The following is a 19,599-nucleotide window of genomic DNA, read 5'->3' as shown; positions in this document are numbered from 1 at the left end:
TTAATTATTAATGTGTCCACTTTGCCCTGTCCCACCACCCTGTCAGTTAGTGGTATGTCAAATATCACCACCGTACTTCTTATTTCATTATTAGCCACTTTCAGGAATTGATCCAGATTTTACCTTTTAAAAATACAATTTTTTATTACAAATATTCTGTACTCGTGAACAGAAAAACCATTTTTAAAAAATTTAAAGTACCTTAATCCCATCAACTAGAAATAACAACTGTTAACATCATGGAGAATAATTTTTCGGGGTTTTTTCTAGATGTATGGTTTCAAGAAGACTAAATTGGGTCAACATATATACTATTTTACAGCCTGCATTTTGCACGTAACAGTTTATTTTGAACATTGTGCCATATTATTTAGTACTATTTGACAATTTAGTGCTTAATGGCTATAAAATATTTTACATATAAATCTACCATAACTTAGAAATTGGTTGTTTACAGTGTGCGTTTGTTTGCTGGGTGATCATTTTAGATGTATCTTTGTGCACATCAATGAAAATTTCCTGAGAATTAGTTCGTAAAAGTGAATTTGCTGGACTGAATGTAAAATTTTAAAAGACGTTCCATACGTACTGCTAAATTGTTCTTCAGAAAATTAACTTTGTTTACTGCCTTTGAAACTACTTTTTTTCCTGTACCTCTTCCAAGTGTGTACTACCATTTTTAAATTTCGGCCAAATATTACAGTTTATTCTTTTATATTTTTTAGCAAGGAGATTTCCAAACTTGCAGAAACATAGAGGGTGTGATGACCCCCTTGTACCAACCGTCACTGAGATTCAACACTCTTGTTCTTGTCTCATCTTTACCACTCCACACACATTTACTTTGTTTTCTTTCCTAAAGTATTTTAAAGCAAATTCCACATATTATTTTACTTATATATGTATATGTACAAATAATTGTTTGCAAAAAACCACAATAGTATTTTAACACCTACAAAATTAGCTCTTATTCCTGTATCACCCAATACCCAGATTCTGTTCAGTTTTCCTGGTTGTTTCAAATGTCTTTTTATAATTGGTTTGTTTGAATTAGTATCCATGCTTAGCTCTTAGCTTTCTCTTAATCTATAACACTTCTCCCTCCCTTGTTATTAAGTGTCATTTTATTTGTTAAAGAAACAGTGACCTTTATGCTATACAACTTCCCACATTCTGGATCTAATTGGACATATCCTTGTAATGTTGTTTACTTTGTTCCACTTTCTGTTGTCCAGTCCATAAACTAGAAGTTAACTCTAGAGGCTTGGGTACACTTAGTTCCATTTTTTTATTGAGACTATTTCATAGATAGTGTTTTCTATTTTCTATTGCACTGCATTGGGAAGCATATAGTATCTGATTGTCTCACTTCTAGTGATTTATCGGTGAGATTGGGTGGTATCAACCTGCCCAATCCAGCCATGCAAAAGTTCCTCACTGCACTTCACCTAGAGGTTTTGGCAACCATTTTGTTTATTGTCTAGATCCATTATTTCATTAGAAATGGCAAAGTGATGGTTTTCTAATTTATCATTTCTCCTGCATTTGTTACCTGAGATTCTTTTATAAAGAAGTTTACCTGAAATATAGTTCATACAGGGAAAACAGGATAAAAGCTTGATTTGTTCCCTTAAAATATTTTCAAATAATAATTTGGTGCCTTAGCAATCTACAACATAGACCAGTGAGTGTGGTTTTTGTGTGTGTGTGTATTTGTTTGTTTTGCGTTGCTTTTGAGTATCATTACAAATCCATGGGTTTTATATTTGGTTGGTGCAAAAGTAATTGCGGTTTTAAAAGGTTAAATATTTTCAAAAACTGCAATTACTTTTGCACCAACCTAACACATTTATGCTTCACTCTACTGTAATCATTCTTTTTCGTTGCTCATATCCCATTTTTTGGCCATTGAGAGTCCTTTTAAGGTCATTCTTTTGTCCTTTTGACTAATTGTAGGTGACTTGAACTTTTTTCAGGAAGGACAAGATGTCCCAAATTCATCGTATACTTTTCATGACCCAGAAATGAATTTTCAGCCATTTTTCCAAGGAACCCAAGTTCCTTTTAGAAAATTTTATTTATGTACTCCAGTCTGGGCACCAGGGATATGCATTGCAACCGAGTTGTCATTACTAATAAGCCTTGTTCATGGATGGGGTTAGGAAATGTATCATTCATACTGATTCTTCCAGTTCAAATTAAGTATTACACGTGAGATAACACAAAGGGTCGAATTGACAAATTGGACGCACAGGAATTAGAAGTAATACCCACTATCAAACTGGACTAATATTTTCAAAGATACAATGATCACAAGACAAAGGCAAAGTGTGGAGAAGTGACTGTCGAGCTGTGCCCAGGTCCGGTCTCAATTAGGATGCTCTCTGGTCCAGATTTCAACATAGGAGGCCTCTCAGTGATGCATATGGAGTGTGACTTCCACAAAAGGAGCTATTTCAGTTTATTCTGCAAAACCACACAAGTATCAGTTACCAGAGAATAGACATCTCCAGTTTATTCTCTGGTAACTGCATACTTGTGTGGTCTTTTGTAGGAAGTCATGCCTCATAAATGCATATGTCCCAGGTTTATGTCCAGTGAGCAGTCTAGACAGACCAGGTCCATCCTCCTAAAGCATCCCATAAGTAAGGATTCTCCCTGCCAGAAGGTCTCCTGTTAGCAGGGTTTCTACGATGCTTTCGTTCTGTCACCTCTGTGTTTCTCTGTTTCTTGGGTGGTAAAAGGAGAGAATGGACTGCAGTTCTGCTGCTAGCCCTTTCCATCAGGGTTTTTGCTTCTTCCTTTTATGTTTGTGTCTCCTTCCCCTGATGCTGAAAATCTTGGTACCTCACCACTTTAATGTTATCCTAATATCCATGTATTGCTTTATCTTAATATACATGTCTTTATAACTATGTATATATAGTTTCAAAGTAACAAAGCCCACCTTACCACTAATAATGGGACCACTGAATGCAGTTTAAGATTTTTTTATGGTTCTTTTTGTTTCTTATATATACTGGAGGTGCCAAAAAGAAAAACTGTATACACATGACTGTATTCATCTTTCATTATCGGTATATATATTGAGTATTACAATTTTAATACAGTTTTTTCCTTTCTTAAAATACATATACATTTTTTTGGCATCCTCTGTATTTTAGTAAGGATTTGTAATAATGGTGTTTTAAAAATCACTCTGTGTGGTTAGACCAACAACTTTATAAACGTTTAGATTCACTTGTTTGATTTATTTTAGTTTTTCAATAATTGCCTTGTTTTTTTCCTTTTCATTTAGACTTTTTTTTAATTTATTATTAATACATGGAAAGGCTTATGTACTTATATATAACACAAATACATATGCGTGGTTTTGTGTGTGTGCAGTCCCGACTACATTAGCACTGGGTTATGTGACAGTTAGTTCTGGACTTGCTTCCTTTGTCAGCCTCTCATCCATGTCGCTGCCATATTGATCTTCCTAAAGAAGTTCAGCCTACCTGCCAACTTCTGTGACTTCCCCTCTGTGGCTCTCCCCCAGTCCCCCTTCTCTGCAGCACTAAAGCCATCACCATTCTTCAGATACACCATGCAGCGTATGCCTCTGGACTTTTGTACAAATTTTCCCCACTGCTTGGAATACCTTTCTCATTCCCTTGCCCAATTCATCTCTCACATTTACGCATCCATAAAGCTAGCTTTCTCCTGTCTGAAGCAGTTCCTGAGCCACCCAAGGATAGCTGAAGAGTCTCGTGTGTGTAAGAACTTCCTATCTGGTCTCCCTGTTTTTTGCCCCATTGTCAGTTCACCAACAGTAGCCAGACTGATCTCCCTTCCTGTTCAGAAGCCTCCATGGCTTTCTGTCACATGCACAATAAAATCCAGCTCCTTACCTCTACTAACAGGACCTTATGTGATCAGGCCCCCCGTGTCTCCGACTTCATCTTCTGCCACTCCCCTTCACTCACGTGATTTCAGCTACACTGGCCTTCTTGCTGGGTCTTGAACATTTCACGTTTATTTCCAACCGTATCGGGGCTCCCCGAGAGCATACCGCCCAGCTCAGTGATTCGCTAGAAAGACTCACAGGACTCAGCATATAATCATATTTACAGCTGTGATTTATTACTGCAAAAGAATACAGAAGTGCATGGGGTGAAATCTGGGGAAACTTATGCAGGCTTCCAAGGGTGCTCGCCCAGGGGAGTCACACAGTATATGCTTAATTTCCCCAGCAACAAGTTGTGACAACACATGTGAATGTTGTCTACCAGGGAAGCTCATTAAAGACCAGGTACCTGCAGTTTTTAAATCAGGGGCTATTCACATAGGCACTCTGTCTAGCATGTACCAAAATTGCAGACTCCCAGAAGGAAAGCAGATATTCAGCATAAACCATATTGTTTATACAGTTGGAGCGAACAGTTAGGGTAGTGGGAACCCTTCCAAAATCAAGTTCCCTGACACCAGCCAAAGGCCAACCTTGTAAGCAAGGCTTTTCAAGGATGTAAATTTAGGCTGAGGTACCTCTGTCTGCACAGTGTGCCCCCTTGGTCATCGGCCAAAGTGTCTTTATAGCAGTTATTATCAGTAAAACCAGACAGTTGAGTGAGACCAACCTGCACTGTTAATTTCAGTTATGCCCTTCATGGGTCCTGGATTTAGCCAGGTAGCAAATCCCATTACTCATAAAGGTCTTTCTTAGAAAGCGGTGACTTTCTCCTTATGTTTCTGTATTTACCTTTTTTCACCTGGTCCTAAGCATCAATTCAGGCCCAGCACAACTCTGGCCAGTAAGTTGAAGCTGACTTGAAAACCATCCACGGCTGAGGCAGTGCCGTGGTAGTCAGGGTACATACAGGAGTGCAGTTCCAGAGGACACATGTGGTAACCCTGGAAACAAAAGAGTTTACAAAATCATCGGGGCCCCCCAAGCAGGACATAGGTGTCTGTTAGGCGGTACGGTGTGGCCTCCCACCATGGGTGTCTTATCCTCGGATTTCCAGTCCAAATAACTTAGTTCAGTCGTTAGTTTTAAAGGGACTACCAGTCAGTTCCAAACAGTTTTGTTGTCCATGACATCGATTCATCCACCCCATATGTGTGGACAACATCGGAGGTGGAAAGTGCAGGGCTGGGCCGCCACCTGCAGCCTGCCTAACGGTCAGCCCTGCCAGTGTGCTCTTAGGCTCAGAGGTCTGAATGCAAAGCACTCTCCTGGTTTGGAAAGGTGCACAGAGAGTTTTCCTTTAGTAAGAGGGAGATGTTTCTAGAAATAGTTTTGATAAACAAAGATCATGATACCCTTTCCCCTCCCTTATGCATCTCCAGATGCAGGGCTTTTGGTTTATTTTCCTTGGTTTTCACAAAATCACTGTTTCCATTCAATAATCATAATTTTATTTATTTTTTTCAATCATCCCTTACTCTCATCCAGAACTCCTGTCTAGAGGGGTTGTATGCAAGAGGGTCAAAACAGTTTCAGAGAAAACGTTTTTATACAACTGGACCAGAAAGACATCACGTGATGTTCAGGAATTGGTCAGGACAAAATTCTGAATTTTCAAAAAAATTTCAAAATGGGTTTACGTAACCTCCTTCCCCTTTCACCCTGATTACTTATCCAGTGAGCAGCCTAGAAAAGGTCACCCCCTTTTTGAGGACAGCGCGTTGAATAATCAGATTGTACTAAGATGTATGCAGTTTGAGAAAGGTGACAGAAGCAGTCAGGCCATACGTCCTTTGTCTCAAAGAGCAGCTATTCAGGAGACGGGGTCACAGGGAGTCAGCCAGAGTGACACATGCTCCAAAGGGGGTTGGGAGTCCTTTCAGCCTGTCAGCAGTGCATGGAGGGTCCCGGGCCCTGTGATGTGTCCTCTTCCAGCGTGTAGCTTTGGGCTATAGTCACAAGTTACATCAGCCTCTGTCAGAATACACAGCCAGTCAGCAGCTTGATTTCAGATGGTCCCATCAAGGAATGAGTCCTTTCAGGTAGCATTTGTGTGTGACCTGGACAGTTCAGCCAGGCATTCATGATTTCCTCACAGTGCAAGGACCCCCAGAGAGGTGGCCCAATGTGCGGAGGTCACAGAGTCTGAGTTCTATTTATCGATTCTATGCCTGCTTTCAGTTCAGCACAACTCACACCGAGGCTGGAAGCCTCTACCAGACATTATCAGGTTGTAGCTTAGCATCAAGTCTGGGAAATTAGGATGTGTAAATTCAGGAATTTAAAAAACCCGGAGGTGCGTGGCCGGGTAGCTCAGTTGGTTCGAGTGCGTTGCTCTTAATAAGGTTGCTGGTTCGATCCCTGCATGGGCCACTGTGAGCTGCTCCCTCCATAACTTGGTGACCTGGAGCTGATGGGTCCTGGAAAAATACACTTAAAAAAAAAAAAAAAAAAAAAAAAACGCCAGAGGCTTTTCTGTGGCAGCGGCCAAGTCAAGTTGCTGCAGGGCCAGAAAGTCCAAGCGGCAGGCAAGACTTTCCTCTACCGTTTGTCTTGTCTGCCTTGGAGTCCAAATTGACCCACTCGCAGATAACAGCAGTCTCTAAGGGGCAGACCTCCACTTTCACAAGCACTCGTTAGCAAACTAAAATGTACTTTTCAGAATTCCAAAAGGATATCTCCATTTGTAGATTACCTCTCTCAGTGTCTCCCTTTTTTCAGAGGCTCTGATAAGCAAAAATCCTTATTGTCTATACTGTGAGAGAGGGGAAATTTCCCCTCTTTTTCATTTTGGCTGGTCTAATAATCAAATTGACATGAGACAGTAATAAGAGAAAATAACCAACCTCATTACGTATGTACATACGGGGGTCCCTTAAAAATATGGGACCAGTGGGCAAACGGGGCATTTGACACTTATATGCCATCATGAGCTAAGGTGGTAGTGGTTTGGACATCAAAGGGATGATAGGCAATTCACAGGTGGATGAGAAGGAGCAAGTATTTGGTGAACAAATTCTTGCTGGGCCACCCAGAAACAGTGGGACACAGAGGGGAGTCCAACAGATTTTGCTGGGTGCGCCACTTAGTTCATACTGTGCTAAGGGGATCCCCCTTCTTGGAGCAGGTTTTTTACCTGAATTCCTTTAGACAGTTAAGGGGGAAGTAAAAGGCTCTTCTTTTTAAATTAAAGTTTATTGGGTGACATGGTTAGTAAAGTTACATAGGTTTCAAGTGTACAGTTCTGTAATACACCATCTATATATCACATTGTGTGTTCACCACCCAGAGTCAGTTCTCCTTCCATCACCTACAGGCTCTTCTTGAGTTTTTTGTTTCTTAAAAATAACCAGCTTAAAAGAAACGATATCTCAAAAAGGCATATTTTGGGGTGGCAAACTCTGCTCCCCTCAATAGCAAAACCCATCAGTTACAGAAACTTGTTCTTTTTCCAATACTCAAGAGTTCAGATTCCACCCCGCCCACCAGTGGCAAAAAGCATGGAAGTTGTGTCCCACTGACCCATTTCTTGTGTGTAGCTTCCCCGATTGGGATGATTCCTCTGGAATGTATAAAATGACAAGCATTTAATATATCACTTGCTACCATACATTCAGAGGTGATAGCCACAAAGTACAAAGCCACGAAAAACATCCCCTTTATTTTTCTCATTGCAAATTTACTTAAGTTCCCAGCAGTAACTTTAGTATTTGTAGTGTTTATATTACAGCTGCCAGAGAAGATCCAAGATGGAATGCAGGGAGGACAGGGAATGGGGGAGGTTACTGCAGTCGCAGCAAGGCTGAAAAAACTGCTGAAATGTTACCTGCCTCCCTTTTTTTCTGTTTTATCTAGAATTTTGCTCCAGCCCTGGGACCTGTTTTAATTCCCTTCCCTTCACCACACCCCTCTCCCCACTTGAGGGAAAGAGCAGTGCAAGGTTTTAACATTTTGATCCATTTACTTTTGGGAATTTGGAGGCCTTTTTTGCTCCCATCTGGAGGAGAGAACAAAACCCAACGGCATCACTTCAGCCAGCATGGCCCAAAACAGCTGGGGAATCCAGCAAGCCCACTCTGCTGGAGTTAGGTCTGTCATCCTCAAATGCCAACTGATGTTGGGGGCCCCCAGACCACCTCTGGTTAGCAATTTGCTGGGAGGACTCAGCATATAGTTGTACTCACAAGTGTGAGTTTATTACAGCGAAAAGTTGCAAAGCAAAATCAGAATGGGGCGAAGTCCAAAGGAAACAAAGTCCAAGTTTCCAAAGATCCTGTCTCAGCGGAGTCATACCCGACACACATGTGACAACACACATTAAATGTTCTCTTCCAGGGAAGCTTATTAGAGACCCAGTGCTTGGAATTTTTAATGGAGACTAGTCATGAAATAACTTTCTGCCTGGCATGCACCAAAATTACAGACTCCCAGAAGGAAAACAGATGTTTAGCATAAACCACATTGTTTTTACAAATGGTTTAGGCACAGTGAGTCATTTCTATCAGTTAAGGTGGTGGAAACCCACCCAAAATCCAAGCTCCTAGATGCCAGCCAAGGGTCCACCTTTTGAAGACTGGTTGTGTTAGCTAGTTTCTTCACACCATCTCCATACACATTTGTTGAAAGTGAGTGAATAAATAGCCATCAAGACGGTGATGATTACACTGTGGTATCCCTATTACAGAATACGCATAGCCATTTTCAAAGGGACATGTTTTGTTGCAAATAACAGAAAATCCATCAAACAATGGCAGAGGCAGACTCACACAACCAGAACCCCAGACAGACAGTTCAGGGCTTGTGCCATCAAGGACTCTGGCTCCTCCTTTCTCTCCTGTTCAGTCTCTGAAGTAAATTGGCTTCATCCTCATGTTTGATCCATGTGGTCACAGCTGGTGGTGGCTGTAGGTCCTTGGTACTCAGGAAGAAGTGGTACCTGCATCAACAGAGCAGGAGCCTCCCCGAGAGGTCACGAGAACTGCCAGATGTATCACTTGAGCATGCCTAGCTCTACAGAAAATGAGAAAGAGGTTAAGAATTGATAGTGAGCCAGTCTGTACTGTCAGCACCTGGAGGAGTGTGAAGTGAAAATGTCACATTGAAAATAATTCTTAGTATAAGCCTGTATTTGTTAGGGTTCTCCAGAGAGATGGAACCAGAGGCGGTCTGCTGGTAGAATTCCTTCTTGCTCGGGGGAGGTCAGTCTTTGTTCTGTTAGGCCTTCAACTGATTGAGTGAGGCCCACCCACATTATAGAGGGAAATCTGCTTTACTCAAAGTCCATTGATTTAAATGTTGGTCTCATCTAAAAAAACACCTTCACAGAAACATCCAGAATAATATTTGAACAAATATCTGGATACTGTGACCCAGCCAAATTGAAAAATTAATCATTATGGTTCCCTTATGTAAAAAAATAAAAAAATAATAATTTTTCCCATATGTTTGCAAATAAAAAGAAAAATGATTTTTACTAACAGTTATATAGTTATTACCTTTGGGAAAAAAGAGAATTTGCAATGGTAGTTAAATGTGACTGATTTTTATCTAATTTTGTATTTTCCTGTTGCTTGGAATATCTTTTCTGCAATAAATACATTATCCTTATAGTCTTAAAAAAATAAAGAAGAAAAATTAAATAACGAGCATCTTGCTGTTTCGAATGGTGCGAAAGGAACTGAGTTTATACTTAACAAATCATGCTTAAAATTGGGTCCTGAAGTAAACAAGTTGGTCGAGTAATAGGATGGCTAGTCCTACTTCATTGTCACTTACATGGGGGTGGCAAGGAATAAACAAACCTTGATTGAGTAATCAGATTAAACAGAAGTTAGAAGGTTAAGGAGACACAGGCCATTGCCTACAGCAGGTCCTGACTTTAATGAAAAGATTATTCTTGTTACTGCTGTTTCTTATGTTTTATTGTACAAGAAATTATTTGTCTAAGGAAACTCCCTTAGGAGACCATCCCTGTGGAAAAGCACCCACCTGGGCTTTTGAAAGTCTAAGAACTCCCTTCAAGTCATTATTTAGAGAAACTCACTGTTCTTAAAAAGCAGTTTTCCTGAGCAAGTTTCACTCTGTATGGTTTCTGACAGTGCCTGTTACCTAAGTATCTGGGAGCTTGTCCCTTTCTTCTGAGCACAGGGGCCAGTGCGTGCTTCTTTAAAATGATTAGTTATTTCTCACAGAGAGAACTGAACTTGTATGAACTGATCTTAATGTTTTATTCCTTCTCCGTATGACTACATTTCATTTTTCTTCCAAAAAATATACGTTCATCCTTAATGCAGTGCCTTCCTTAGTATAGTCTGCCTGTCTTTACTTTCTTCATTAACATATGTAATTTCTCAGCTGTACGTAGTTAGCAGTTCTCAACCTTGGGTGAAAGCAGTCTGCTTGTAGCAAATTACCTAACATTGATATTTTCCCCCAAGAGATTATTATATAGTATTTCCCAGCCAACAGTACATACCTCTTTATTTGGCCTTCACCATTTGCTTTAAATCATCGTTCTTAGTAGTTTGATGATTTTTGATGGTGATTGCTTGATTGGGTTTTTATCTTGGTTACTGAAATTGATGAATGCTGTATGACAGCTATCTTGAGGTTGATATCTTTTTAATATTAAATAATTGTGTTTCAACTACTTTGACTACAAATAGATTTGACTAAAATGCTGCTTACTGCTGTGTGTTTGGAAGTGCAGGATTACTTCAAACAAGCAGCCTAATTAAATAGTTTTCTTATTCACAGAACTTATAGATACAATATCTTTCTGTAATGAAGTGTTAAAAGCACTGTTGTTAGTAAGTTACTAGAAAGAAATTTTGTGTCTCTCAGCTGTCTTCTCCAAGGAAAACTGCTATTACCTTTTGGACTTGTTTTAAAGTCTTCCAAAAGTTACTGACCAGGACTTCCTGGTTAAGCCAATTATCTCAAGTAGATAGTCTTCATAATAGTGTTAATTTCAGTTAATTGTTTTTCTGCGGATAAATTCTGCAAGAATTATAAAGTTTTTCTATGGATAAATTCTGCAAGAATTATAAAGCTGTCGTTTTAAAAACCATCACAAAAACAGTACCAGTTTTAAAAACAATGTTAATCCCTGCTCTGGTGTAGTGAAGCTGACTCTGTAATTTAAGTTAATAGCCAGGAGTCAAATCTGACACTTAGAATGAAAAATGTGATCGATTTTGAATCAGGTGTTCTGACTCCAGGACCTACACTCCTAATCACTAAGCTCTGCTGCCTAATTAAATTCTCCATGGGAAAGCAACCAGTGGTCGTTGACACGTATTCATACTTAATATGGTTCTAGGCTCAGCCCTGGCCCCCTGGTCTTCTCGTCTACCTCTCACTCAGCATTCCGATGCATACTTTTGGCTTCAAGTATATCTGTACACCGGAGAACTTTCTCTTTGGCTACTGCTGATATAGTCACTTGTTGTGTTTTTATAACCGCCTTGAATGCAGCAGAATCAGAGCTTCACTTGTCTCTCTCCTGATCCATTTCGTCCGTACACAGTAACCTTCTCCTCCTTTAATGTTCTCTGTTTTAGTAAGGACAACCTCCGACTCATTTCCTGAAGCCTAATCCCTGGGAGCCTTCCTTGACTCCTCTCTCCTCTCACCTGCACTTCGAGTCAGTCAGTAAATAGTACCACGTCTACTTTCTTAGCATCACTTGAATACTTCCACTTCTTTCATTGCATTATCCTCTTCAGGCTACCATTAACTCTCAGACTACTGTCACAACCTTTCAACTGGTCACCTCACATCCAGCCTTGCTTCCCTCCATTCCCTTGTCCACTCTCAATAAAATGTAAGTGTGAGAATTTCACTCCTACTTAAAAACTCTTAAGTGAATTTGCATTGTTCTCAGTATGAAGTCCAAACTCCTTAATAAGACATGTCAGGCCCTCCTTAGTCTGGCCTATTCGTGCTTCTTCAGCCTCTTCTCTTGTCCATTTTCATACTCACACTGCACGTGCTAATGTACTGAACTCTGTTTTCTCTAATGTGGCAATGTGACACGGGAGACCCTGCTCGCTGCACCATGTGTCGTGTGGAGCGGCCTGTGGGGTCTCTGCTCCCGCTCCCCACACAAGAACGCAGGATGTGGCTAGGCCAAAAAGGAACACCCACGGAGCCATAGGTAGGGGAGTCACACCACTATAGTCTCACTGGAGGCTGGATTCACACGACGTGCGACCTGCTGTCCGCTTTTCTGCCAACCGACCGACTCCCCTCCCCAGCGCAGCCGCGGCAGTTATATCAGTGGCCAATTGGCTAACCTGCTATAGCTGACAGCCAATTAGCCACAGCTCACGGCCATCCATTACCTGAGCCAGCACCTTTCCATGTGAGGCTGAGAGCCTGGAAACTGTTCTCTGGGGCTCTGTCCCCACAGGCATACTTTCTTTCATTTTATCCTTAAGACACTCTGTCCCTCTGTCTGTAATACTTCTCTCCACCCCACCCCCAGCCTTTCAACCAGCCCCGACTCCTACATATCCTTGAGGTTCAGTATAAACTTCAGTTCCTGACAGGGGAGGCATTCCTTTCCATAACATCAATCGCACTTTTGTTCAATGTCTCTCTTCCTTGCTAAGCAGTAAGTTCTGTGTAGCAGAGATCGCTCCTTCACCTCATTTCCAGCACCTCGCATAATTCCCAGCACCTGTGAGACGGAAAGAACTTATGGAGCAAAATTGGAGATATGGTCTCTACCCTTAATAAGCTCAGAGTCTAGTGGAAGCTAGAGTATGGTGAAGAGAGAACCTCGGTGCATATAAGTGCTGTAATAAAATGCTGTGGGATCACAGAGGAATACATAAGTAATTAACTTTGCCTGGGGGAGCATTGTTCCTGTATAACTTCATATTACTGAAGAAATTGACTTACAACATTCAGATAGAGAAAAGGAGAGTTGTGCTCAGCAGTGGAATTGATTCAGTTGCATTTGCCTTATTTTTTGCTCACTAGTTGGGCAGGAGTTTTATAGTCGACAGCATTCCAAGGTAATTGCATCTCAAGACCTCCAGGAATTTTAAGCTAGGTATAGAGCTGGGTAGTCAGTTAGCCATGCTCTCTAAGTTGACTCACCCTCAGGTCATCCCTAAACAGAATTGGTGCTGGCCGTTTTATGTTCCCCATTACAGATCATGTATCTTCATCTTCAGATTCTAATAGTTGAAATTGATGGTGTTAAATCCATGAATACCAGAGGTGCCGTTCATGTTTAGATTATTTTTTCTTACCTTTCCAGCACTGACCGCCATTGAAGGCACAGCACATGGGGAGCCCTGCCACTTCCCTTTTCTTTTCCTGGATAAGGAATATGATGAATGTACATCAGATGGGAGGGAAGATGGCCGGCTGTGGTGTGCTACAACCTATGACTACAAGGCAGATGAAAAGTGGGGCTTTTGTGAAAGTAAGTATTGCTCAGTAGAAGGCATGCCCACATTGCCTTAGGTCTCACACAGCATCTCTAAGGCCTTTTCCTGCCATCATCCTTCCACCTGGGTCAGAAATGGTAAGCGCTGATGACGTGGTTATAGCCTGAAAGAATGGACGGAAGCACAAGAAGCATGCAGTACTCACTTATTTCCAGCCTGCCACTTGGGCAGCTTATTATACTTGTGTCTTATTTAGAGATGGTTTTCCGTTGGTGTGCACAAGTTGTTCTGCAAACCCTCAGGTTCAGTTGATAAATGTAGAACATTTTTTGACGGTAAAGGAAACCGAACGTTACTGAGAAGGTTTATAGTGGTTAGAAGAAAAAGAAATAATACCTTTTAAAACACTTTGAGTGTAGTGTGCTATGCCGAAGTAACATTTGACAAATACAGTATATTTAACCTTCCTATGAGTTAATGTCTGTGTAAAGGGGATGACCGCTAACGGCTAGGTATGTTTTCAGGAAAAACTTTGTAACTAATAAAGAACAACAGAAAATCTTGAACATGTCTCCTGTGATACCAAATAACATTTTCAGAATAATGGCATTATTAGGCATTCCTAGAAGATAACATCAAATATAGTCCATCTTTGGGTGTAGGCCAGTGTGATTAGGTACTCTAGTATATAGTACAATCAGACTTTTTTTATGTACAAGAACTCACTTCTATGTATGTCTATAAATATTGGTCCTGATGAAATATTCAGATGTCTCTTAATGAGTTCTAGATTTCTGTTAAAGGGCTATATTACAGTAGCAAAATAATTTTTGAGAAATCTATAACAGTTTTGTGATTTTCAGTGTTATATCAGTGCATAGGAAAAAATAGTGAACTTGAACATTAAATCAGGATCTATATTTAATAAAAATCAATTTTTTTACAACTTTTTTTTAAAATTAATTAATCAAATACTTTCTCCTCATAAGGATATACAGCATTTCAGGTTAGTCTAATGTGTCCTTTGGCTACAATGTTATTTTTCTGACTACTGTGTTTTAATGTCTTTCTGTTTTCAGCTCACCTCGGCATATAATCATAGGCTGCTACTGAAATTTTAGTTGAATTATATAAAAAGTTTTAGGATTACTAGCAGGAAAGTACCCTCCAAAAGCAGGTTGATACTGATATTTCTAAAAGAAAGTGATTTAAATGAGGTTTTTGGGTTTTTTTTTAATCTTTTGTCAGCTAAAAGCCATAGTTAAATCATGTGTCTTTAGAGTCAGATTTGTAAATAGTGAAAAATTATTAATTGTGTTTGTATGACTAAAAAGGAAGAATACACCCTGACGTTTGGTCAGGAATTGGTATAGAATAAAAATCCATTTAAATGCATCTGACATTTTGTTTTTAGCTGAAGAAGAGGCTGCTAAACGACGGCAAATGCAGGAAGCAGAAATGATGTACCAGACTGGGATGAAAATCCTCAATGGAAGCAATAAGAAAAGCCAAAAAAGAGAGTAGGTAGCACTGCCAGGTCCATCGCTCCCTTAAGATGTGGCATTACAGAGATAAATAACTAAGTCCTTTTTTAAAAGTGTATTGCCAAAAACAGGATTTCTTAAGTGGCATCACAACAAATTTACTATGATAAATGGACTTTACTAGCCTTGTTTTTATCAGATTTTAGCTTGTTGGGTTAAAAAGGTTACAAATACTAATCACAAGAATGAGCAATGAGCAAAATGGAAATAATTGACTAAAGTTGTAGTAATTTCTAAGAACCAAGAATACATACGCTATTCAGAATTTTAAATGATATAAAACAAATAAGGAATTGTTGTCAGGTGTTTTGTTTTTTATTTTTGCTCTGTAATTTTCTTGCAGACAAAGACTAGAATTTAGGAATTTGCACCTGGAAAGAACGTAAAACAACTATCTTCTAACATTTTGTGTCCCTTTAGTTTCAGCTGACATTTGTGATAGTCATTGCAAAGATTTAAAAAGAAAATTGCAATGGTTATCATTGGAGTATTTACTGGACACCATATTATAACAATTCTGTTATTGCAAATCTAATTAACTTTTTTAGTAGAAGTTTTTAGAATTACTATTAGTGTAATTAGACTGTTCCAAGATATTAGAATGACAGAGAGAACTGTAAAAAAAGTAGCCAGAATGTTTTTTATATACATAAGTGACATGACTTAATAGGAATAAGATATTAGAGTAATTCTATAGAATGTTAGAGGGATTCTACAGATTATAAGGAAACTATTTATGTTGCATTTTAGTAGATCTTGAAAAAAAATTAATGGAAGTCCAAAATATTGCTCATTTGTTTTTTAATTGTTTACATTTAAAGAGCCTATCGGTATCTTCAAAAGGCAGCAAGCATGAACCATACGAAGGCCCTGGAGAGAGTGTCATATGCTCTTTTGTTTGGTGATTACCTGACACAGAACATCCAGGCAGCTAAAGAGATGTTTGAAAAATTGACGGAGGAAGGCTCTCCCAAGGGACAAACTGTAAGTGTGCTTTCATTGGGAAATCTCTCTGCACACAGCACTTGTTTACTTTAACAGCAGTTTACTCTTTATGCCCTGACTTCTGACAAATAAGACTGGAAGGCAGAATATCTTTAAATATTAATTTTGTGGCAGATCGTTTTACCAGTCTTCTTAGACAGCCTTTACCCTCCATCTGAGAACATTTATGGTCACTTAAGGCATTTTTGCTGTTGCATCTTGCCAGTTATATTTGTAGTTTTCCAAATTTGATCTGTAGAGAATGAAACATGAGGATAATTGTTTTTTGTCTGACATTACTCACCATTGCATTTTTCCCCAAAGTTCAGATGTTCCAGCTCATATTAATCTTGATTTGGGAAAAAAAAAAAAAAAAAAAAACTATTGCAGAAGCAGTGCATGTCCAGTATAGGAAACCAGAAATACAAACGAAAAAACTAAGAAAGTGAACGTCCCATATGTACCAACTAGACATGAGCATTGGTAATATGTCAGTGCATGCAAACCCTCCTAGACCTTTCTCTTTGTACAGATACACGTGAATTCTACTGTTCCATAATGGGCTCTTTTCAGTCAACAGCCTTCACCTTCCACCCCAGTAATTTTTTACATCATATGATACAAACAACCATGTTCACACGGTGTTGAACCGAACCATGTTCTTTATACCGGTTTTGCCCAAACCAGTAATCCAGTCAGGACTGCACCTTATGTTTGGTCGTTATTTCTAGCATAGCCAGCCCCTTTCTTTTTTTTTTTTTTTTCCTTTGTTGGAGATAGAACCAGTTTTTCTACAGAATGTCCTACGTCAGTTTGTCTCTTTGCTTCTCATGGTGTTCTTTCATTTTTTTTCTCATCCTCTATATTTCCTGTACACTGGATTCACAACTAAAGACTGATGAACTCAAGTGAAATATTGTTAGATAAACTGCACTGTAGGGGATGTTCTTCATTCTATATTACATTATACCATTTAATACATCTGTTTGATTCCCCATTAGTAATGGTAAGATTGACACCTGGATTTAGGGAGCCACCACATTTATTTAAAATGCCTCCAATAATTCAGGTTTATTGAAGGTGTGGGAGTTGCTTTCAGATAAAACAAAATTTCTAGTCATCAGGGAAGGCTGATTTTCAGACTATTTCAACATTAACAGGAGTTGTGACCATTGTTTCCTGTAGGACTGAATACCTGACCAGCCTGCAACTTGTAGTTTTAGTTTATAAACAGGGTGTATCTTAATCTCTCCCCTTTGTTTTGAAAGCTTTTTTTCCTTCTTTGTATAAATCAGTTTACATAAAACTCACACTTCTATTCTTTATCTTCAGACACATTCTGCTCTGTAGCATCATTTAATACTTTTAATACTTTCCTCTCTAATAATAGAATCTTACAATGCTGCAGTGCTTTATACATTGCACAAGACTCTCTCCACAGTAATTAATTCTAGCTGATGAAACAAAGCGCCAAAATCACAGTGGCTTAACACTACAATTATTTCTGGTTGTGCCAGATTTTATGCAGCTGTCCTGCCAGCATCACTCTCTTTCAGATGGTGACTCAGGGTCTAGGACTGCTTCTATCTTGTCACTTCTGAGCCATGGAGAAGAAAGGGCTACAGGTTTCTGGGGGATGTTTTTAAAAGCCAGCCCCAAAATAAGCATCCATCCCTTCCAGCCACGTCCCAGGCACATGGCCCTGCCTAACTGCAAAGGAAGCTGGGAAATGGAGAGGAGCTCGTGGATTTTGAGGAGAATAGCACCTCCCTTTATAGCTTTAGCTTATACTTTTATGTTATCCAGGATGGTCCCCGGAAGGCAAAGGGTGGAACCTTACCAATGCATCGTTTGGTTGGTTGTGTACTCTGGCGTTGTAAAGTGACCGTTCTTCCTTGACTGCTTTACCTTGACCCTTGCTGCCTCTTTGTATTCCTGGGACAGTTGATCCTGTCAGTCTCTCATGGATTTTCATTGTGTATGCCCCTTTGCGTTGATGGTAACAATCTAGGAGTTTTTTTTGGTTTTTTTTTTTAAAGATTTTATTGGGGAAGGAGAACAGGACTTTATTGGAGAACAGTGTGCACTTTCAGGACTTTTCTCCAAGTCAAGTTGTTGTCCTTTCTTAGTTGTGGAGGGTTCTGTTCAGCTTCAAGTTGTTGTTCTTTCAGTCTTAGTTGTGGAGGGCGCAGCTCAGCTCCAGGTCCAGTTGCCGTTGCTAGTTGCAGGGGGCACAGCCCACCATCCCTTGCGGGAGTCGAACCGGCAACCTTGTGGTTGAGAGGACATACTCCAACCAACTGAGCCATCTGGGAGCTCAGCTCAAGGTGCCATGTTCAATTTTTAGTTGCAGGGGGCAGAGCCCACCATCCCTTGCGGGACTCAAGGAATTGAACTGGCAACCTTGTGGTTGGGAGCCCACTGGCCCATGTGGGAATCGAACCGGCAGCCTTCGGAGTTAGGAGCACGGAGCTCCAACCGCCTGAGCCACTGGGCCGGCCCCCACAATCTAGGAGTTTTCTGTTCTCGTAATAGTTGTTCATCAGGATCAAGTAAAAGCCATGTTTGTGTTCAGCTTTGTTTCTCTAGTTAATATTTTATTAAATTATGTTTAATCTTCAAGCTAAACACTTTGACTTGATTAAAGTTATATTTCATTGTGTAGTTTGTAAAACCTTAAATGCATTTCTGAGGCTCTTTAATTCCACAGTTGTACATACTTACACCAGTTCAAATTGTTCAGCATTTCAAGATTTTTGCATCTTTTCATAGTTCTTAAAACTATGTCTATCTTGGATAAGTTCCACCAAAGGAAGAACTCTTACTTTTGTTGTTTTATTTCAGGCTCTTGGCTTTCTCTATGCCTCTGGACTTGGTGTTAATTCAAGTCAGGCAAAGGTAATACTATTAAACCTTTATTATATACTACAATTTGTATTTTTAATTATTAATTTTTAATAAATATTCTAAAGCAGTTTTAAATTCCTGGCAAAACTGAGGGGAAGGCATAGAGATTACCCATATAACCCCTGTCGTCACTGTTATATACTACAATTTGAATTGGGTAAATATATGTGCCTATTTGAATTGGGTGAATATATGTTAAGCATCTTTTGTTCATTTACAGGCCCTTGTCTATTATACTTTTGGAGCTCTTGGGGGCAACCTAATAGCCCACATGGTTTTGGTAAGTAAGACCTAAGTGGAAGGCTAGTAACATTAAGTAGCAGAAGGATTTTTGGTTACCAAATGGCCACAACTTTTCTGACTTTCATGATTGAGATTTACTTATATTCGTTAAGATCAAATATTCAGTTGAATGTCCTTCAAATTCTTATTAATGGATACAACACTTGAATCTACATGTAGATAAAAATTGGTAGAGTTCACAAATTTTCATGCAAATGATTAATTTGGCTGATTGTCCTTAAAAATAGAGATCTGATAAATAGCTTTTTAGTTTTTGTTAAGTTGGAATTATTTGTGAGAATAATTTTTTAAATTCGTTATCATAGATTTTACATTTTAATTGGTGAAGGGTTTAACTATACAAAGAACCAGTGGTCCTATTAAAGTTCTTTATAAATTATCTCTTATGTGTTGTCTGATAACATTGATCACTTAAATGGCTTAGTGGTAAAATAAGAATCATTCTACTAAATTGTTTTCTGCTGACCTGCCTTCTACTTTATAAACTGACTAAGGTAAGTCACGTGAC

At 39.4% G+C, this 19,599-nt stretch overlaps 1 protein-coding gene across 1 annotated transcript in view; it reads left to right on the top strand.

Moving 5' to 3' along the window:
• SEL1L (SEL1L adaptor subunit of SYVN1 ubiquitin ligase) overlaps positions 1-19,599 on the top strand; it is a 50,879-nt gene that overhangs the window by 7,087 nt on the left and 24,193 nt on the right. Inside the window, exons 4-8 of the mRNA XM_019731117.3 lie at positions 13,221-13,388; positions 14,768-14,873; positions 15,719-15,881; positions 18,726-18,779; positions 19,009-19,068. Of these exons, the coding sequence (XP_019586676.2) occupies positions 13,221-13,388; positions 14,768-14,873; positions 15,719-15,881; positions 18,726-18,779; positions 19,009-19,068 (551 nt within the window). The remainder of the gene's footprint in view (positions 1-13,220; positions 13,389-14,767; positions 14,874-15,718; positions 15,882-18,725; positions 18,780-19,008; positions 19,069-19,599) is intronic.

This window comes from Rhinolophus sinicus, chromosome 3 (assembly GCF_057876585.1).
Source record: "Rhinolophus sinicus isolate RSI-liver-muscle chromosome 3, RSI-T2T, whole genome shotgun sequence".
In the NCBI taxonomy this organism is placed as follows: domain Eukaryota; kingdom Metazoa; phylum Chordata; class Mammalia; order Chiroptera; family Rhinolophidae; genus Rhinolophus; species Rhinolophus sinicus.
This window is presented reverse-complemented; position numbering and strand designations above follow the sequence as displayed.